The 20,291-nt window shown below is 45.1% G+C and overlaps 1 protein-coding gene across 2 annotated transcripts; it reads left to right on the top strand.

Annotated features, from left to right (window-relative positions):
* The first annotated feature begins 64 nt into the window (after nt 1–64).
* On the top strand, nt 65–17,476 carry polm (polymerase (DNA directed), mu). Of its 2 annotated transcripts, none has more exons than XM_064306920.1 (11): nt 65–243; nt 891–1,074; nt 2,233–2,331; nt 2,871–3,041; nt 3,401–3,472; nt 3,556–3,676; nt 5,767–5,899; nt 6,048–6,150; nt 8,199–8,501; nt 9,893–9,976; nt 16,286–17,476. In XM_064306920.1, the coding sequence occupies exons 1-11, from the start codon at nt 65–67 to the stop codon at nt 16,322–16,324; spliced, it is 1,488 nt and encodes a 495-aa protein (XP_064162990.1). In that variant the 3' UTR covers nt 16,325–17,476. The 2 variants fall into 2 exon arrangements, with proteins under 2 accessions (XP_064162990.1, XP_064162988.1); XM_064306918.1 differs by lacking the exon at nt 16,286–17,476 and adding an exon at nt 10,141–13,747.
* Nucleotides 17,477–20,291: the final 2,815 nt, after the last annotated feature.

Genomic DNA, 20,291 nt, shown 5'->3' with positions numbered 1-20,291 from the left:
TTCAAGAGCTGTTACTCAGGCCATCCGGCTAGGGAGCACTGTTTGGTGCTGAGCTGCAATCCTTATGGTTCCCCTTAAACGCAGGAAGACAAAGTCGAGGGCTGCCGGCACCGATGATGTTGTGGTTACCAAGTTCCCCCATGTCATCATATTCCTCCTGGAGCGAAAGATGGGAGCGAGCCGTAAAACCTTCCTCACTGGACTTGGCAGGAGAAAAGGATTTTGTGTTGAGGAATGTTACAGGTGGGGAAAGGGAGAAACCAATTAAACGTGCTTAAATTAAGGCATGATTTTATGAAAAAACAAGTAGTCAAATACGTTTTTCTTGTACATAATCTCAGGATTTTTTTCTTCCCTGATTCTTAAAGAAATGTTCACCAACATGAGTATCACGTGCAAATTTCAGTTTTGAGATGTTTGTGGAAGACGGTCAGTCATTCTGCCTTCCTGACTGATTTGGGAAGGTTGGTCAAAGAAGAGCCAGAGCCTTGAGGGGGTGGCACAGGGGATCAAAGAGATGGGACAGCCAGCTGGTTAGAGAATGCTGAATAGAGAGGTCTAGATGGAGTGTATAGTGTGATCATCCTGAAGACAGGAATGAGATGTATCATTTGCAGCTTGGTATGCCAGGGTGAGTGATTTGAATTGAATACTGGCAGTCACCGGAAGCTAATGAAGAGTGTTCAAAAGTGACTTGGCATATGTGAATTTTGGCAGGGTGAAGACCAGGTGGACAGCAGCATTCTGGATCAGTTGCAGCAGCCTGATAGCTTTGGCTGGAAAGCCGGCCAGTAAGGTGTTATAGTCCAGACAAGAAATCACAGGGCTTGTTTACATCCGTGTATTGCATTTGCCACCTGTCTGTTCTGATGGCGTCTTCTCTGGTTCAGCCAATCTGTCACACACGTTGTGTCAGAAAACAACTCTGGGGAGGAGGTCCGGGGTTGGCTGGAGGCACAGACACCCGGGGGAGGAGGGACAGGAGTCCCCGCCCACCTGCTGGACATCAGCTGGTTCACTGATAGCATGGCGGCAGGCCATCCGGTGGACATCCAGGACAGACACCGGCTGTGGGTGAGCGAGGGCACCTCCAGCACGTGACCCAGGCTGGCACCGCGCTCTGGGCACGTGGTTCCTGATATCTCTCATGTGATCCATGCCTCCATTTGAACGTACTGTTCCGTCAGGAAATGTTTGTACTGCTCTGCTCCCAGAGGAGTTGGCTAGGACCTTCCCTCTTCCTGTCGGCTCCCGTCTGAATCCACTGACTTCCTGTTCAGACCAGTGCTATTCACTCTTACCTTTAAAAAGCCCCTGGGTGCCAGGTTGCTGTTTCTCACCACTTAGCTGATCTATTTTAAGCAGTTTTACTGCAGAGTTGTTCAGCTGGTATGGGGGGCAAACACAGCCCCTCATAGGTACACTCTTGGCTTTTTGGTTAATGAGAAGAAAAAAAAGTGTTTTTTGGTGTTGGCACTCCTCCCACGAGTGACAGAATTGTAAGTATGAGCTATACATATTTTGAGAAGGAAACAACTGTTTTTTGACACGCACGGACACTAAGTCTCATTTGTACATTGTTTGATTAATGCATTTAGTAGATGTGGGCTGCTGGGTGGATCATTTGGTTAAGGCACCAGGCTGTGCTGCGTAGACGAGCCCCACAGTCTCTGATCAAATCCGTACAGTGCCATTGCCTGCTGTGGCAGACTGCTTCATAGGGCAAAGCGCATTCGGTTAAGGGTCCATGTTTCATTGCTCTTTAGCAACCCCTGCTGGCCTATCAGGCACCCATGGACTGCATCCCGAAGCCGCATATGAAAGGTCTTCCTCCCTGTCCCTATCTATGCAGGCTTGGCTGTGTGCTGTGTTGTGAAAGCACACTGGCAACACCACGTGTTTTGGACGAGAACTGCAGATGTGAACGTTCTCACAAATTGGCTGTGGGGATTGTGCATTAATCTAATTGCCAGTTGAATGTAACTAATTGCATATTCCAAATTAGGGTAGAAATCGGACATGTCTGGCCCCACGTTGGGTGCCAGTAATATTTATTTATTTGTTTATTCATCAATGAAATTGGTCCCATATTCACTTTTTTTTAAAAGTTGTATTAGGTCCCTGTTTTTCACCGTAACTTAGGTCTTGCTAGGTGCCAGGTTTCTTAAGCTGCTTCTTCTGAATTTAATGTCTGTCACTCTGTTCAGTTGATGATTAAACTGTGATTAATAGGTGAGAACGCAGCCAAGCTCTGGTGCCATGGTGACCACAATGAAAGGATATGCGTGCCAGAGGAGAACGCCATTGCAGCACCATAACACACTGCTCACAGTAAGTCCGTCTCTTTCTCACAATGCTCTGGTCACATTTTTGTCCTATTTTCTATAGATCTACATTCCAGAGTGGAGTGTTCCATGTTCTATGGCTCTGACACAGTGAAACTGCACAAAATGTGTAGCGTATTTTCCCATGCTAAAAACCTGCATGTTCACGATGACTGTTCTTGTTACACTGTTGCTGGCTTTAGGAGTGTTAATTGTCCTTTTCCTTTGTCACTGCTGCTCCTATAAATGTGTTGAACATGCGTAAAAAATATGAGAATATTTTATGACAACAACAGACTGTTCAGCTCATCTTGGCTTATCATTTCGCGACTTATTTCTTCATTTTATAAGTTGCACTGGATAAGAGCATCTGCTAAGTGAATGTAGTGTGAAATAATGCATGTGCCTTATTGCATCTCAAATTGGTGGTCTATTTGTGGTGCACATTTGATGAAGGAGCACGCTTTCTGGAGCTGGATGGCAGAGGGCGAATGGGTTGTGCATGTTCAGAATCTAGCATCACCCTAACAGCCTCTGTTCCCATAGGATGCTCTCCTGGTACTGGCAGAGAATGCAGAGTTCTGTGAGGATGAGGGGCGGAGCGTGGCGTTCAGGAGGGCGGGGTCTGTGCTGAAGGCCCTCCCCCAGGCCGTGCAGAAGATGGAGGACCTCCAGGGCTTGCCGTGTCTAGGGGGCCATTCACAGAGAGTAATTAAGGTGGGACAGGTCAATTCAAGGCTAGTGAGGGTGGTGTTTGACTGAGGGGGAGGGTTTTGTCATATACTCAGGGAATTGTTTCCTTTTCTGTGTCTTTCCCTTCTCTCTCAGAATCAATTGAACACTCATTTGCATTGCATGGCATGATATATGCGTCATCAACTATTTTTGAGATTATCGTACGTATTATTCTATGAACATATATTTAATGATAATTGAATTTGGGGATAATGAAAGTTTCTCTCTCCTTCTTGCTCTCATTTCTTTGAAATTGGAAATGTATGTTAATGTGCTTTAATGAGTGGCTGAATGTGGTTTATGTGTAAATATGTTTCCTCTCTCTCTCTTTCTCTTTACAGGAGATCCTGGAAGATGGGAAATCATGCGAGGTGGAGACGGTGCTGCACTCTGAGCTGTACCAGGCAATGAAGGTCTGCCGTGAGAGGGGGGCTCTTCCAGTGGGCATGCTCGTTCTCTCAGGTGTCTGACCAGGACCACTCTGTTTGTCTCTCAGGCGCTGACGGGCATTTTTGGGGTGGGGGTGAAAACTGCAGATCGTTGGTTTCGGGAGGGTCTGCGGCGCCCCTCCGATGTGGTGAAGTTGGGGTACAAGCTTAACCACACCCAGCAGGCAGGTATGGTTCTTCCGCACCACCAGCATGCATGCTCCGTCCTGTCTGCCTTCCATATATGTGTAGCCTTGACTGCTGGTTGCAGCGAGTAGCGTTGCAGGCATTTTGTTTCAGTGGAGGCAGTCCCCCTCCACTTTAGCTTTTGATTTCAGCTCTGCGATTTAATGATGCGTAACCGCAGGGGAAGGGGGTTTTCTGGGACCCCCCGCCTGCACCCCCCTCTGTGTGTGAATGTAGCTAATGAGAAACTTGTGAAGATTAGGTTTATTAACCCTCCTGTAGCTAGCGCTAGCACCGCTACACATCATTACTCTGTCATATTCTTAGACGCTTCAGTAATAATCCTATTAAACGTGCTGCTAATATTGTGCTTTGTTTGTTTAACACTCCTGTGAATGTGCAGTGGCTGCAGTCCAGGGCAGACCGAGTCTGTCTGCTCCAGTGTCTTATGTGGGCAGATGATGAAATAAGGAAATGGCAGATATGGCCTGAGGTCTTCATTTTTTGGAAGAAACAGCAAAAATGAATATTTATGTTTCCTCTCTGGGACATGTTGCTGTGCGACTGGCTTCAGCTCTCTCTGGCTATCTTGATTTTCTCTCGCTCCCTTTTTTCATTTTAAAATTGAATAGTTTAAAGGATATCCTTCTTGAAATAATGAGGGGGGGGGGGGCAGATGCTTTACTCAATTTATGATGTGCTTTATACAAGTTAGCATTTTACCGATGTTACGTTCTAAAATCCACCTGTACGATTATATGGTGATGGGCGTAAGACTGAGCCACATCATCCATAGCCACAACCCCAGAGAAAACCCAGTAGAGCACACAGTACTCTAAAAAAGACAAACAGGCATTTATTATGACAGACATCTATCCTAGACACTTAATAGACCATCAGTACGTATACAAGCACTGTGGAGGCTGCAGGGTCTCATTGGGCAGCGTGCAGGTCCAGAACCCGCGCCAAACTGGAACCGGTCCTCTCATTGAAAGTCCGGCCATAAGTCCCTCCCAGATGTCCCAGGAATTGAGGTGCTTGCTGACTACCCACTGCAACCTGTGCTCTGCTTCCAAAATAGTTTGCTAGAGCTAAACAGAAGTAACTTAACAGCTAGTGATCAAGCAGGCATGTTGTGGGGAAAAGCCCTAAGCAGTTTTCAGAGTCATCAGAATCATCAGCGTAACAGATGAGCAGTGGGTTTACTGGGCAGAGGGCAGGAGTTTGAGCATCTACAGCAGTGGTTCTCAACCCTGATGCTGGTTGTCCAAAGTATCTGCTGGCTTTCATGTACACATTAAAGTCAATAACCAAGTTCAGACCAAAAAACAAGATGAGGTGAGCTGAATCAGCCACGTTAATTGACCGATTAAGGTCATGTGACGACCGAAACCAAAAGACATTGTGGCTCGAGCAGGGTTGAGAAGCACTGATCTCCAGGGTGGAGCACTGATCTCCACAATTCTCCCTACTGTGGAGGATCTTGCAGTGTCTTTACCTCAAACAAGTTATCAAGATCATCCTGCGTGTATAGGAGTTGAATCTTTTTAAAATGGTTGATGTTTTCTCACTTATTCATTGATTGCTCTTGGCTAGGGCCATTATTTTAGTTGATAATAAATTGGTGATGGTGGCATTTAACGTATTTTTAGTTATAGGAAAGGAGAGCGCATTGCACATTGATAAATATAATTCTTGTGCAGGGAAAGCTAGTTGTGTGATCCTTGGGCCAGGCAGGAAAGGCAAAGCATTGAAATACAGTCTCATTTTGCAATATTTTCATTGATTGTCTCTATATTATGGCTGGAATGGGCTTTTTCTGACTCGGTGAGCACCGATGACTCGTTTAAATGGACGATGGAAGCAGCACTTTGCCGTGCGGGTGGCTGAGAGGCACGTTACGGCTGATGAGATTGGCGGTTAAATAAGTTCTTTGTTTCGCTGCACTCCTCTGTAAATTTGAATGTGCTTTGAGACAGAAATTCTTAACTGTTTTTGTGGTTTGTGTACCACATTTTATCTGGTTTAATAAAAGGTCTTTTTGAAAGTGAGCATCACTTCTATTTGTGTTCTCTCTCTTCCCTCTCTCTCAGGTCTACAGTATTACGATGACCTCAACACGCCCGTCACCAAGGCAGAAGCCGACGCCATTAGTCAGATCGTGGAAGAGGCGGTCCAGGCAGTGTTGCCGGGGGCGAGAATAACTCTGACAGGGGGATTCAGGAGGTTTGTGGAAGTTCAGGGGTTTTTTTTCTCTTTACTGCAGCTTTGGAGTAATTGTGAGGGTTGTTTTCTGGGGTGGGGTGTGGAAGGGGGGGGGGGGGTGCGTTTGAGGATGAAGGCCAAGATGGGTGTCTCCCTGCGTCCTCTGCAGGGGCAAGCCGACCGGACACGACGTGGACTTCCTCATCACTCACCCAGAGGAGGGGAAAGAGGAGGGCTTGATGCCAAAAGTGGTCAGCTGGCTGGAAGCTCGGGTAAGACCCTCAATTAGACCCTGCCCAATCAGACCAGATGGTCAGCTCCTCATTACTAACATCAAAAGTTCTCTCTCTGCCATGGTTAAAGCTCCTGGTACTGATAATAAAATATTCAAAAGGATTCAAATTCTTTTTTTTTTTGTACAGTATTTTCAGAGTGCGCATTGTTGAATAGCTAGCAATATAGGCTGCTCAAAATTCTCTGCAGAACTGGTCTTCCAGTCGCCAAATGGAATCTTCTTTACCAGATGGAACCTTGAAGAACCACCATTATTAAAACAGTGTTAAAACAGAATGTGATTGTCCAATCATCAGAGCCAAATTAGAATTGCACCCAGGGCCGGGGGTTTGAGAGAGCGAAAGGGAAAAACAAAAAAACAAATGAAAGATAACTAATGTTGAGAAGAGGGCTTCAGTTTTCGGGCCGTTTTTTTCGGCTTTCCATCCTTCGTAGGGCTCCAGCAGGACAGTCTGGTGCGATTGGGCGCGGCCTCCGGGGCGCTGGCTGACAGATCTGAGGGTGAAAGAGACGATTAGCAGGGACAGGTTGAGCTCCCTGCAGCCTTTGGGGCTGTCTCCTGGATCGCCCGTCTCGCTCTCCCTCTAATGCAGCCGTCTGATTGCTGCAGCCGGTGCTTAGCGAGCGAGGTGCAGCTGTCCCTCCCTTCTGCGCTCGGTGAAATCGGTGGCTGCGCGGTTCCTGCAGCTGCGGCCAGCCCGGCGGCAGCCGTGACCGCACCCAGCCGGCCACGCGTCACTCAACATTCTGCGTACACAGCACGTGGGTCTGTAGCGCAGTTAACAAAGTATATTTACATTTGTTCACCCTGGGAGGCCTGGCGTCTCCCTCTGCCCAGTTGGCTCAGAGGTGATCGTAATAGTATGTCTCCAGACCAGATATTAGGGCGTCGCCTACATGTATGTACAATTTAGGCCCGTCTGGGTAGCGTAGAGGTATAAGCACTTGCCTACCACCGCAGAGACCCAGGTTCAATCCCTTGCAGCGGTACTTCCGGCTTGGTCAGTCATTCCTATGAACACAATTGGCAGTGTTTGCCGGTGAGGGTTGCATTAGCGATTCCTACTGATTGGTCGGGGCGCCTGTTCAGCAGGGAGGGGATCTGGGGGAGATAGCGCGAACCTCCGCGTGCGTTACGCTCTCCCAGTGAAACTCCTCGCTGTCAGGTGAAAAGAAGCGGCTGGCGATCGGAGGAGGCATGTGGTAGTCTATACCCTCCCCAGACCGACTGAGGATAGCGCATCGACCAGGACTGTGATACACACAGGGAATTGGTATAACGACTAAATTGGGGAGAAAATGGGAGAAAATGGCAAAAAAAAAGAATCTACAATTTAGTCATTTACCAGATGCTTTCAGCCAACACGATTACAGTCGTGTAAGTTTGTCATATAAGGGCTACCGCCCAGGTGCAGACCTCATTGCCTTTGAGATAAAGGGAGAGGATTTGTTTTTTTTACTATTAAATACAAATATGCCAGGTGCTCAGTGATGGCACAGCCAGCTGGTGAGAGGACGCTAAGCAGTGAGGTGTGGTTGGCGTGTGTGGTGTAATCATTGTCTGTAGATAGGAAGGGCTAGAACCATTCACAGCTTGGTATGCCAGTGTGAGAGATTTGAATTGCAAGCCAAAGAAGGCAAGATAAAGACCAGGCAGGCAGCAGCTTTTTGGACCAGTTCCAGTGGCTTGATAGCTCAGGCCAATAGGCCAGGGAGCTACAGTAATCTAGACGAGAGATTGTAAAATGGGAGATTATTGTAGCTGTTTTGCATCTTGGGTGAGGAAGGAGCATTTTCATGATGAAGACTAACAAAATGTGCTCTCGGCACATATGTTGAAATTATTCTATTGAATTAATTTCTCACATAACCATGACTACAATAAGTTAAAATTCAAGGAAATGCAAAGGGAGGAAGGAAATGCAGGAGCTGACCATCTGGTTTATGTATAAAACATCTTTCCTGGCACCTCTGGAGTCCTCTTGTGAAGGGTTTGCGTTCATCTCAAACGATGGCTTGTTTTCAGGGTCTGCTGCTATACCAGAAGACCAACATGAACTCCTACCTGGAGGCCAAGGACGGGCCCGCCCGCCCCCCTCATAACATGGACCGCTTCGAGAGGTGCTTCTGCATCTTCAGACTTGAGCGGCGTCACGCCAGGCTCCAGCAGCATCCCCTGGCCGTCTGTGAGGAGCAGCCCCAGGATAAGGACTCTGCTCTGGGGCGGCGAGCAAGCGAGTCCCCGGACTGGAAGGCCGTGAGAGTGGATCTGGTCGTCACGCCCGTCAGTCAGTTCGCCTTTGCTCTGCTGGGCTGGACCGGGTCGCAGGTAGCCACTCATGTCACCCAAACCTGGGGGGCCAGTTTATACACAATGCCATGCCAAACATGCCATTTTGGTTCAGTGTTGTGATTGGTGCACACTTCTGCTTTCTTTTTACATGTCTACTTCCTTTTATTACCGTTATTTTATTTTTATTACTTCCTTATCTGTTGCTCATATGGTTGGCGTCATTAAAAAAACATCCACGTTTTGCAATTTTTGAGAATTTATGATACATAAACAAAACGTTTGCATCATCCTTTGTGTACCGTCAATGTTCCCAGACTCTGTGACTAATAAAGATTAATCAAGCGGCATGTCACTATAACTTGTTTAATATAATGTAAATGTTTTTTTCATTGTCTTTATTGCCTGTTTGGAGATGAGAGGTTTTTTATGATGTTGACAAAATATATAAATATCCTAGATATATTAGCATTCCTGACTGTCTGTGTTGAGACTGTTACAAAGGCAGCTTTCACGCAGGTTTGTGATGCTTCAGTGTGTGATATTTCCATGTGGGGAATGTCAGAAACAGTTTTCCACTTAAAAGTCAGTGAGAGGTAATGGGCTGTATGTCATCAGACAGCAGGGGCAGCGTGTGCTGGATATTGGCCCCACGATTGGTTGTGATGGATTGGGGTCGGTCTCTTATTGGTGTCACCCTGACGACTGGCCAGGACTGCTTTATGCGGTCTGCCAGTCATGGCCTAGCCCAGCTGGCCCGGGAGGTCAGGTGTTAATTGCTTAATTAATGGGCTAATTTCTGTCCGCCCGGGTTAATTAGCAACCTGCGCTACGGTCAGCGGTTTTGGCACCAGGGCCCTCCCTCTGTTCTGTCTTTGCCATCCACTTCTCCCCACCCTTCCCTTTCGAGCCCCCTCTTCCTCTCTCTCGCCCTCCTCTCTGTTTGCCAATCAGCTCTACCCTAGTGTGTCCCTCTGTTTTTACCCGTTTCCCTCTTCCTCCGTGTGACCTCCGGTCCATCCCCCTCTTCAGCACTTACCCTCTTGTGTGGGTATCTTTGATTGCTGAGGCTGACCCAGGCCTCTATCTGGCCAGTACCTCCTGCCTAACCCCCCTTCCGTCAAAGGGCATTGAAGGGACACTGAAATTTAGACCTCTCTCAAATTCAAATTCAAAATGAGTTATTGGCATGAAATATATAATTAAATATTGTGTATATTATTAAATATAAGTGTGCATATAGAAATACAGAAAGACATTAGAGCATGAACATGAATTGAACCAAACAATTGCTGTGTCTAACTGTAGTAACAACGACAAACACAAAATAATAATAATAATAATAATAATAATCCCAAAAAAGAAAATAAGATAATAATAATAAATAATAAATAAATAAATAAAATAATTTTCTCTCTCTCTCTCTGCAGCTTTTTGAGCGGGACCTCCGACGCTGGGCTGGGCAGGAGAAACACATGTCTCTCAGCAGCCACGCTCTATATGACAGTCAACAGGTGAGTTACAAAGCTGGACAAGTACACACACACACGCACGCACATGCGCACACACACACATACACACACACAAGTAGACAGACAGACCTGTTTCCTGAATGACTCTCTCACTCTTCCCCATCTCCCTCTCTCTCTCTCACCCACACACACACACACACACACAGAAGCGGTACCTGCGGGCCAGCTCAGAGGAGGAGATCTTTGCTCACCTGGGCCTGCAGTTCATTCCCCCATCTGAGAGGAATGCCTGACCCACCCACACAACTGGATGTGGGCGGAGCCTCACACTGGAGGAAAAATTTACTGCACAAAGATTTTAATTCTTTTGAACTTGTGCGTGCATGAGCGTGTGCACACACGCGTGTGTATAGTGTACATGGAAGTTGGCTGTACTCTGGAGATTAAGAGTAACTTCATTGTTGTTCTTTTTCTGCAGCAGATATTGGAACTCATGTAATGGACCATAAAATTCATTACTGACTTGAATGGTTCTTAATATTAAATCTGGGGGAAACTGAATGTGAAAAGAGTGTATCAGTACTTCACTTTCTGCTCACATGGCCTCTCCCAGCCCTCGTGTGTGCCTAAAGCATGTTACTTATGTGCAGTCCTTCTTGTCCTAAATTTTAACTGTGCCTTTGTGGGTATATTTACCTAGAGATATTCAAATATCACAGAACACTAAAATTTTAAAATAAAGATTTGCTTTTTCATAGCTGAGTGAGATGGGTGGATTAATGTTGAAGGTACTCACTGGCCACTTGGATAGATGGACACTCACTGAGGCAGTTCTTGATCAAGGCCACACCAAGGATTGCCCCTACCAAGGGTTAGAACTTGCACCCTTCTGTTTAGCACTGTTTGGATTGTTAAATGGTTTGTCACGCTCACATTAGTTCCTGAAGTGTGTATGAAATCATTTGGGCTCTGACACATTGCACCCTCACTCCTAATGGTGATGGAGACCTGACGACAGAGCCCCCGCCTCGTCCCATTGCCAGGAACCCCCCTCATCTCATCTCCCCCGTCTATCTCCTGTGCCTGACTGAACATCCGACACATCCGGACACATCCAAATCACTCTCTAATGGGGGAACATGAACGGTCATTGGGGCTGACAAACAAAGGAAGGGTTTGCACTCAAAGAGGGGGCAGAGCACCCCCTAAAAGTTTTAAACATATTTTAGTTAAGGCCCAGGGCGTAGTCTGAAAAATGAATAAATTAATTTTAAACCCTGTGAAATCACTTTAAGTTTAAAGTGTTCTGTATGCCACTAGCTGAAGATTTTCTCAAATTCATAAACAGAAAAATTCTGACATTTCCTTTCGTAATGTAAAATATGCTAATTCTAAACTCATGAACTGGAGGGCTAATATGCTGTGTCTGTTCTGTAATGATATTCACTTGAAGTTCACTTCTGACTGGCAGACACACCAGTGATTTTTAAAAATGTAAATCGCCATTAGAGCAATACCAATACTAAATCTTAAGAAGTTAAATGGTAAAAGGTAGCCAAAATGTTTTCAGCTTACTATAAAGTATTCAGAACAATTGTCTGCTTGTACAGAAGCTGACAGCTTATTTAATGAAACTGGACACGTATAAACTCAGTGATGTGTACTATACTGCTGTGCTGTTTTAATTTGTTGTGAAGGGCTAAACTGAAAAATTAAATGGGATGAATTGATACTCATCTGGTTTCAGTTGGCACAGAATTCATCCATAAATCATTTCAAGAGCACATTGCTTGAATCTGTTTTCCTTCTGTGGATTGGGTCACTAAAGCTTGGAGATTTGGCCACAATTTTCACCAGCAAATAAATGTTTACTTATTACCCAGTACATTCTATTTTGAAATAAATACAAAGAGTTTATGTTAGCTTTTTACTGCAGTTGCATCCTGGAAAAACTGATTAGTGCAAGTGAAGGCCAAACCTCTAGGTGCTTTGATTGAATCATCCTTCCTAGTGGAGCTGTCAACTTTGGTTGCACCTTCAATCAAGTGCAGATCCCAGGTGTGAATATTACCGTGTTTTGCGAAACGCACCAAATCGTGTTTCCCCAGCAGCGTCTGTGGTATGAACACGCACTTAATGCGACTGACACTCGTGAAAAAAAAACACCTTCTGTATCCTCTGCCACAGCTGTTTTTTTTTTCAGAAGGTTAAAGTGATGAGGGACCCTAGGGAAAGGAGGGAGGGAGAGAGGGAAAAGAAAAAAGAAGGCCTTGTTTCCTTTGTGGAATCCCCTTGGACAGGTCCTGTGGGGTTTGGATGTGGGGAGGGCGAGCTCTCCTGTCCTGATGGGGATGGCCTCACACTGTGCCTCACACGCTGTGTGTGTTTTTCTCTCAGTGTTTCTCTCCTCCACCTCTGTGAACGGCAATGTACCGTTCTCTCAGGGGACACGGATGAGGACAGAGAAGGGGGGGGGGGCATTTGGTGGAGGAGGAAGAAAGAAGTGACATCAGGAAAGGAGGGAGACAGAGATAGATCCAGTCTGGGTTTCATAGGCAAAATGCTTTGAATGAAAGCCAGGCCATATTTATGCCAGATCATTGCTAATATTTTTGTTACTTCTGAATTATATAATTTGCTTAACATAGGAACATGGGTGCACAACAAGATCTGATCCATTTCATGACTTCTGTTCTTAATGATTTAATAGGCTCATTCATATCTTGATCTGACATTTGTATAAACACCAGTTGCAGCAAGACGGCAAGTGTACCCAAAAAGTACAGGATTGAACCAGCATATTTTATAGAGTGGTTAGAAAACTAAATTAAAGGTAATTGGTTGGAACAAAAACTATAACGCAGACTAGCCCTCCAGGACCGGAGTTGTTTCTCTTCTGGAGACCAACTATGTCATGGCACTCCTTAAGCTAAAAAGAAACATAATGATTTAAGGCAAATGGGCACATACGGGCAGTATGTTGAACATAAGAGGTGTGAAAGAAGAGTTGTATCTGTTATTGGATTTTATGCCAACTTCTTATCATTTAATCAGCCCACCCAATCATTAATGTGATCTGACAAGCTGGCAACAGATATTGCTAAGCTTGAGAATGACAGCTGAAGACTTTTCTTGTGTCTTGTCATGAAATATTTTACGATGGTCTAACCTAGGACTGGAGCGTACTAGTGTGTGCAGCTCATTAGCAAATTGAGCCATTGTAACTGGCGAAAACAAAAACAAGCATAATACTACCCTACAGAAATATAGGCCTCCCTTACTGTGGATACACAACACTTTTACAACACTAAGGAAAGGGGTGGGAGTGGAGGTCACAGGAAGTGCCTAATGACTAAGTCGTACAAAACAGTTTGAATCTCATGTCTCGCTTCAAATATAAAAATACAGAGCTTTTTAAACATGCTGTATGTAACTGAAATCCGACCAGACAAGTCTGGATATGAGGCAGGGTGAGTGAGTCACAGGAGGACAGAGCTAATTAGACACACAAACCTAATCGTGAGCTATCTGTCATGACGGATCGGGTCACTGGAGGAAAGGTAGCGTACCTGGCAACGCCCCGCGCAGTGAACCGGAAAAGGCAGCTCTCAGGAGCCGCCACTCGCGGGATTCCGGATCTGTTTGTCTGCGCGGAGGATGTGAGGGCGGGGAGGACGTTCGGCCTCCCGGGGCCTACCCTCGCGGGAGAGCCTACCTGAGAACGGTTAAACCCCTCTCCCCCTCCTTCCTCTCCGCGATGCCAGCCGCGCTCTGCGAGAACTGACGAGCAGGACACAGACCTCCCGTCGGGACCTGCCTCCAACAACAGAAAAAACAAAAAACAGCCCCATCAGGCCACCGTTGGCAATCAGGATGCACGCCGAACTCAATCATCATCATTATCATCGGAGCGAGAGATCGAGAGGCGTTTCGGCTCTCTCCCCCGGAGCGCAGTGATGAGTAGCCTAATAGCCTACCCGGTGTGGTGTTGTTGGAAACGGTGGAGACTGACTCCCGGGGCGGGTGTGGGGGAAGTGACGGTTTTGTTTATTATTATTTTTGTTTATAACATTGACAGCATACATTGTGAAGGTTCTTACAATTTTGCGGCCATGTTGCGTCTCCACACTGTATTCAGTGATTGATTCAGTCAAAGTTTAACTTTGCGACTGTACAATTTCCTTAAAGCAGGGGTGCACAGCTCTGGTCCCAGATGGGTGGTGAGGTCTACATGAAGTTTTCCTTCCAACAAATTAGTTTTCTGACTGCTCTATAAACTAAGCTGGCTCACTCCTGTACTTGAGCGTAGTAAAATCTGTAGGATATGCTTGCGGTCTGTGGCTGTAGCTGGTGCTTAGGCCTATAAAAATGACAGATCAAGACATGATTGAGATAATTGAATAATTAAGAGCAAAAGCTGGCACAAAATCCTGAGACAGAATGGCCTTCGTTGACCCCCCTGCCCAAGCCAAAGCTGAAAATCTTGAGTTTATTTCCTGGCCAGAAACAGATTACACAATAACCCTTAGAGCCAAGAACCCTAAGGCTCATAAAGAGGCCAACGTTAACCCCAGAACTTCTAATTGGGTATTTACACTTAAAGGCAGGTACATGCAGAGGGGGTGGCTCCCGGTGCCCGATCCCGCTACTTTTTCCCAAAGTATCCTGTATGTGCCCATTTTATTTGATGAAAAAATAATGTTAGTATTATAATTGTTGCTGTCATTATTTTTCATTCATTCATTTTGGTAAAATATATTCTGTACAATAACTAGGTGTTGTAAAACAGTTTTTTCTGGGTGGGTGTGGCCTTTTCTTACTTAGCACTTGCCCCTCAAAAGGTCTCTGTACAGCCCTGCTTAAAAGTGCTTGTGGGAAATGAAAAGGATTTCCACACATTTTCCATCAACTACTGAGTTCCCCAGTGGGTACGTTTCTGTTTAACATATTATGAAATCAATGAATAAAAACTACTACAGGCCAATCATTCCAGACTAGCATGGGTGAACCAGGTTAGGGCCATTCCGCTGTGAGTAGGTACAGTACGTGTACGTAGCTTTCTTTATATGAAAAACAGATTAAACTTTTAATTTGCCACAGTCAGGTCATTATACCAGTTGGAGCATGAAAGATGCTCTTTTATTCGATTCCCCCACCCGCCAATCCCTCAATTGTGCATGTATGAGCTAACCACAGCTCATGTTATCTCGTGTTCCAGAGAAGCCTTTGTGGCTTGATTTGCCTGAAACATTTTTCGCAGCACTTGAATCTCAAGCTCGTTCTGGGGCACATCACGCAAATGAAAAAGACGTTTAGCCACAGCCATATGCAAAAATGAAAGAATGTTTTTGCTTTATTGTCTATTAAAGTGATATCCACTCTGACCTAGATCCTGTGTTGCCAATTTCGGGAGTATCACCACACATTCTTTAGACACCAGATACCAGTTCTGTATTCTTAACTTCAGGTGAGGCGAAAGAATCTGTGGTATTGTCCTATCCAAAATTCACACGTTTGAAGTTTAAGGGCTGTAATGCTTTAGCATGTGTACTGTTTGTCTGAGTCCAAACTTGCTGTATATACACTGATCAGCCACAACATTAAAACCACCTGCCTAATATTGTGTAGGTCCCCCTCGTGCCACCAGAACAGCTCTGACCCGTCGAGGCATGGACTCCACCTCCGAAGGTGTCCTCTGGTATATTTTGATTTCTGTATATATTTGTATCTACTGTATATTTGTATCTGATATTTTGTGTCTACTGTAAATTTGTATCTTATTGTGTTACTTTGTTGTCTTTGATGCTGCAACAGTGCAAATTCCCCCCCGAGGATCAATAAAGTACACTACTACTACTCCTACTTATTGCATTATTGGTTTTTATTACATAAAACATCTGAAATGGATTACATTATTGGGAGTTATTACACTATTAGTAGTTTATTACATTATTAGTTGCTACACGGCTATAAAAAGCTAAGATATTGTTAAAGAGTGAATTATTTCCACATGATTTTATGAACTCTCGACGGGTCAGAGCTGTTTTGGCGGCACGAGGGGGACCTACACAATATTAGGCAGGTGGTTTTACTGTTGTGGCTGATCGGTGATGCAAAACGTATAAGCCTCATCTTTCACAGGCAGTAGTGACTAAGTGGTCCTCATAAAAATGAAAGTAAAACAAGTTTTCACTTATTTCTCTATTTTTTTAAATGGAGATTTATGTGCCAGTATTGTGCTGTGTCTGTGAGTACTGATTGTCCAGTCAAGTGACTCAGAATGCTCACATTCCCAGAGAGGAAAGCTGTCTGCCCGCTGAGTGACCTCACCCCTCCCTCACCCCCCCCCAGGTGAGGCTGAAAGGAGGAGGGCTCTCAAGCGTTAAGTGAAAGGATTGAGCTGTCGTGTGCGTTTGGCAGAGCTGCCCATCTCGGCCGTGAGTGGCACACCTCTGTGCTTCACCTGTGAGCGTGCGAGACTGTGCCACAGAGGATGTGCCTCACCTCACATCACAGAGATGAACTCTAACATGCGTCAAGCTGCGTTTGTGAGAAAGGGGAACGATGAGAATGTCCCAAACAACACCTGCATGGGTAATATTCTGTATATTCCCAGTGATTACGCACAGTGCACATTTCTGTGTTTCAGTGCTATATGTGACTTCACAGTGCTGGCATTGTCTGACATACAAACCAAATGAAAGGCAGCAAGTCACTGGGGGCTTAGCGTAGGGTAGCTAGTGTCATTTTGGGGTGAACCCATTTTGGCTTTTGGCATTTGGCCATTTGGCAGTACAGGTCACAGAAACCCTTCCCACAACAGGAAAGTTCCACAATTTGGGGAAGAGGCTATGTGCTAATATGTGGGTAACTTGCTACATGCTAACCTTACTGCGCCTGTGTGTGTGTGTGTGTGTGTGTGCATGTGCATTTGTGTGTGCGTATGTGTGTGTGGGTGTGTAATGTTGGGCTAGTTTCTTCTTTTCCCCACAGGAGCATGCATGTCCTTTATCCTCATTGGCAGGTGTTTGTAAGCAAAATGTGTTTGCCCTGAGAACCGGATTACAGTCTATGTCACATCACAGGTTATGTCACATTTGTGGGTTTTGGTGGGACACCTGTCACATTTGTTCATTTACATTTGTGAGTGATTGTGCACATACTTGTGTGTGTGTCTGTGGGTGTACTGTATGTGTGGCATGCACTTGTATAGAACAGAGTGTGTGCATGCATGCATGAGCATCAGGGTTGTGCACAATTTCAAAATGATTTGCGAATTCCAATTAATTCCTTTAATTCCAATTCAATTCTTGAAGTTGAAATGTATTATGAATTGAGCAAGCAATCAGGAAGCAGAATTGCTATTTGAATTCAATGGAAGCAGAATTAAAATTCAATGATATTCAAGTACTTTCTTTAGATGAAGTTCACTTTTGATACCTTTAACAACTATCAGGATATCCTATGTGAGTTTTAGATCAGAATTGCAATTTATATACAAATTGAACTTGTCTAGTAAGTTTAATAAAAATTATTAAGAACGTGCATTCAGGCCTGACATTTTTTTATTATAATATTATTATAATTATTTTATTATAATATTCTAGTATATTGTATAGTTAGGTATTGATTGTGACTACCGAGATTATGTTGATTTTAATGAAAAATACACGCTATGCCATATGAATTAAATGTGTCGATAAGCAAAGTCTTAAGTGTCTGTAAAACATTGAATTGGAAATGAAAGCGATTGTGGCTTTAAAAATAAAAATATTCTCTCTGTGAGGTCTAGATCACAATGCTCTAAAACAGCATTAATCTAGTTAATTCAGTAGATACTAAGATTGATGTGAAAAGCAAAATTACTTATGATTCTACATGACTTAATAAAATGGGAATCATTTTTAGAAATTAATGATGTAATTATTGATATTTTGTGGTTAATTATATGTCAGATGTAATGAAGTTATCTTGTAGTGTGACTGATTGAATTACAATTAATTAATTCCTACTTCCTGTAATTCCAGTTCAAATTCCAATTCAACATCATGCGGGGTGTGGCCAGTTCAATGAGTCTCCTATTTACCCGGTGTTTGCCTGTATTAGTACGGTCTGAATGTGCACTGTGTCTGTGTATAGTATATGTGTGATGTTCATTCATGTGTGTGTGTGTGTGCTGTGAGGGGCTGGTGTGTATGTGTGTGTGTTTGTGTGTGTGGTGGAAGACTGGGGTATGTACTGTATTTGCTGTGGCGGGCTTGTTTGTGTGTGTGTGTGTGTGTGTGTGTGTATGTGTTTGTGTGTGTGGTTTTCCTTCATCACAGCATGTGCTCCTGTTCTTCTTGTGCACACCTGCACACCACACACACGAAACCCCGCATGTGTCTCACAGAGAGGCACCAGCCCACAGGATGTGCCTCATTTCTAACAGGTGCTCGTCTGTTTTAGCGCTGTGTGAATCAAGCCTTCTGTCCTGTTCCCATCTGAAAATACCCTGCTCCCCCCCCTATCTTCACCACCTCCCTCTCTAATTGCTTTTATCTTTTTTGAAATGTGCCAATGTCTTCTCAAACCCCATCTCTCGCGCCCCAAACCGAGTGCCCCTGCTGAGCCCTTCAGTGACAGAAGCAGCAGAGGCATTGGGGGAGTGGGGAGTTTTGGTGGGTGGGGGTGGTTAGAAAGAGATAGCAGTGCCCAACCACACGACACTCTACCCTGGAAAGATGAGGGAACAAAGACTCTGTATTTTAGTTACCTCCGCGCAGCTGTTCTGCAAATAAGCGGCTCTTGGAAAACATGAAGCAGTTAGCGGGCAGGGCGTGGTGAGCGGGACTGAGGAGGCCTAATGCCATGGGGGTCTTTGTTCGTGGGCTGGTCCTCATGTTCCCTCGGTGTCCTAATCCCATCTTTGAGTCTCTGGTTCAGCCCTATGCCAGTGCTGGGGAATTAGGCTTCAAGAAGCCCCAAAACAGGAGCAGTATTACCGTATGCCTTCAGTAACTCAGCCAAACAGTCTTCTGCTGGTCAAAAGGTCAAAATGTTTCGATTGGTCCAGACAGTTCATTGTTGCTCCACCTATTACGGGGTTTGTGAACCCTTACCCCTCCCATTACTACCCTGATCTGCATTCTTAGTGTCTCAAACATGGATGGCTTCAAAGCAGAAAAATTTATTTCTCACATTTAGCCTTCATTGTTTGTGTAATTACATTTTTTCAGTGTCATATAGTGGATTGAAGTGAGATATACTTTTCCTTAAAAGAAACAGAACATCTTTTTTCTGCTTGTGTCTTTAATGACCAGCTGCATGGACTGGACTATTAGGGTTGGTGCGGTGCAGTAACCTTGTCACAGTGGTAACGTGGGCTTGCATCTCCATGGCTTGTCTTTTCCCACCCATAGACAGAACTAGGGCAGCGGTCCCGTGGGGAATCCCAAAATCAAGCGCTGTTTCAGTAGCTGGGGGCCTTGGAGGGGGGGTAGGGTTGCCGGTGGGACTTCAGGGGTCACGGCGGATCGATCGGGCGGGGTCGCCGATCCTCCTGCAATTGCGGGACGGGCCTGCGGCGGCTCCCGTCTTCTCCCCCGTCTGTCCCAGCCAGCAAATTGCTTTGCGGTGCCTGAGGAGAGCACTGGGACACTGTGGCCTGGCAGGTAATTAGTCTGGCCATGCCGGCGTCTCGTCCCCCTGGGCAGATGGCCCCGCCCTGCTCTGCCTCTCCCCACTGCCCTCTCTCCTCAAGGGACCACTCCTCCATTCTGTTACCCCCACCCTTTGACCCTCCTCCCAGGGTATGGCTGCACAGGCCATACATGGGCTTTGATGCTGTCCATCAATTAAACTCTCCATCAATTTGAAGCTCTCCATCAATTAAACACTTTCCACCTTGGCAATTCTCTATGACAGACATGCATTCTGGTTTTGCGGCTACAATTTTCCCCTTCCATTTGAATGCTCTCGAAAATACACATATATTCACAAGCCCATTTGTAAAATGTACTTTTACTTATGCAGCTCCATGTACACTGCATTTATCAACTCTTGTACAGTCCTGTCGATTTTGTCAATGTCAGGCAAAGGCCTCCTATATTCATCTCATTTTTTAATTCTTAACATTATTTACGCAATAAAAGGTTTAGGTCTTTTCTATGCACGGTAAATGTCTCATAACTCAGCAACTAATGAGATTGGTCCAAAACCCCATTTGGCAAAATTATAATTGTGTTTTGCCAAGTGAAAAAAAGAAACCGTTTATTTGCTGTTCATTGGAGTGCTATATTCTGTATTCATGCTTTTATATTGCCTGAAGCCAATCACAAAATGGAGAACTTAGAATGACAGGGTTCCAACTGAAGGT

Source organism: Anguilla rostrata, chromosome 14 (genome assembly GCF_018555375.3).
Source record: "Anguilla rostrata isolate EN2019 chromosome 14, ASM1855537v3, whole genome shotgun sequence".
Taxonomy (NCBI): Eukaryota; Metazoa; Chordata; class Actinopteri; order Anguilliformes; family Anguillidae; genus Anguilla; species Anguilla rostrata.
Note: the sequence above shows the minus strand (reverse complement) of the source record. Positions and strands in the feature narration are given on the sequence as shown.

Coding starts and splice junctions, on each gene's coding strand:
- polm (XM_064306918.1), top strand. CDS start 65: ATGGTTCCCCTTAAACGCAGGAAGACAAAGTCGAGGGCTGCCGGCACC. Junction 5,900..6,047: donor CTGACAGGGGGATTCAGGAG/GTTTGTGGAAGT, acceptor CGTCCTCTGCAG/GGGCAAGCCGACCGGACACG. Junction 6,151..8,198: donor TCAGCTGGCTGGAAGCTCGG/GTAAGACCCTCA, acceptor GCTTGTTTTCAG/GGTCTGCTGCTATACCAGAA.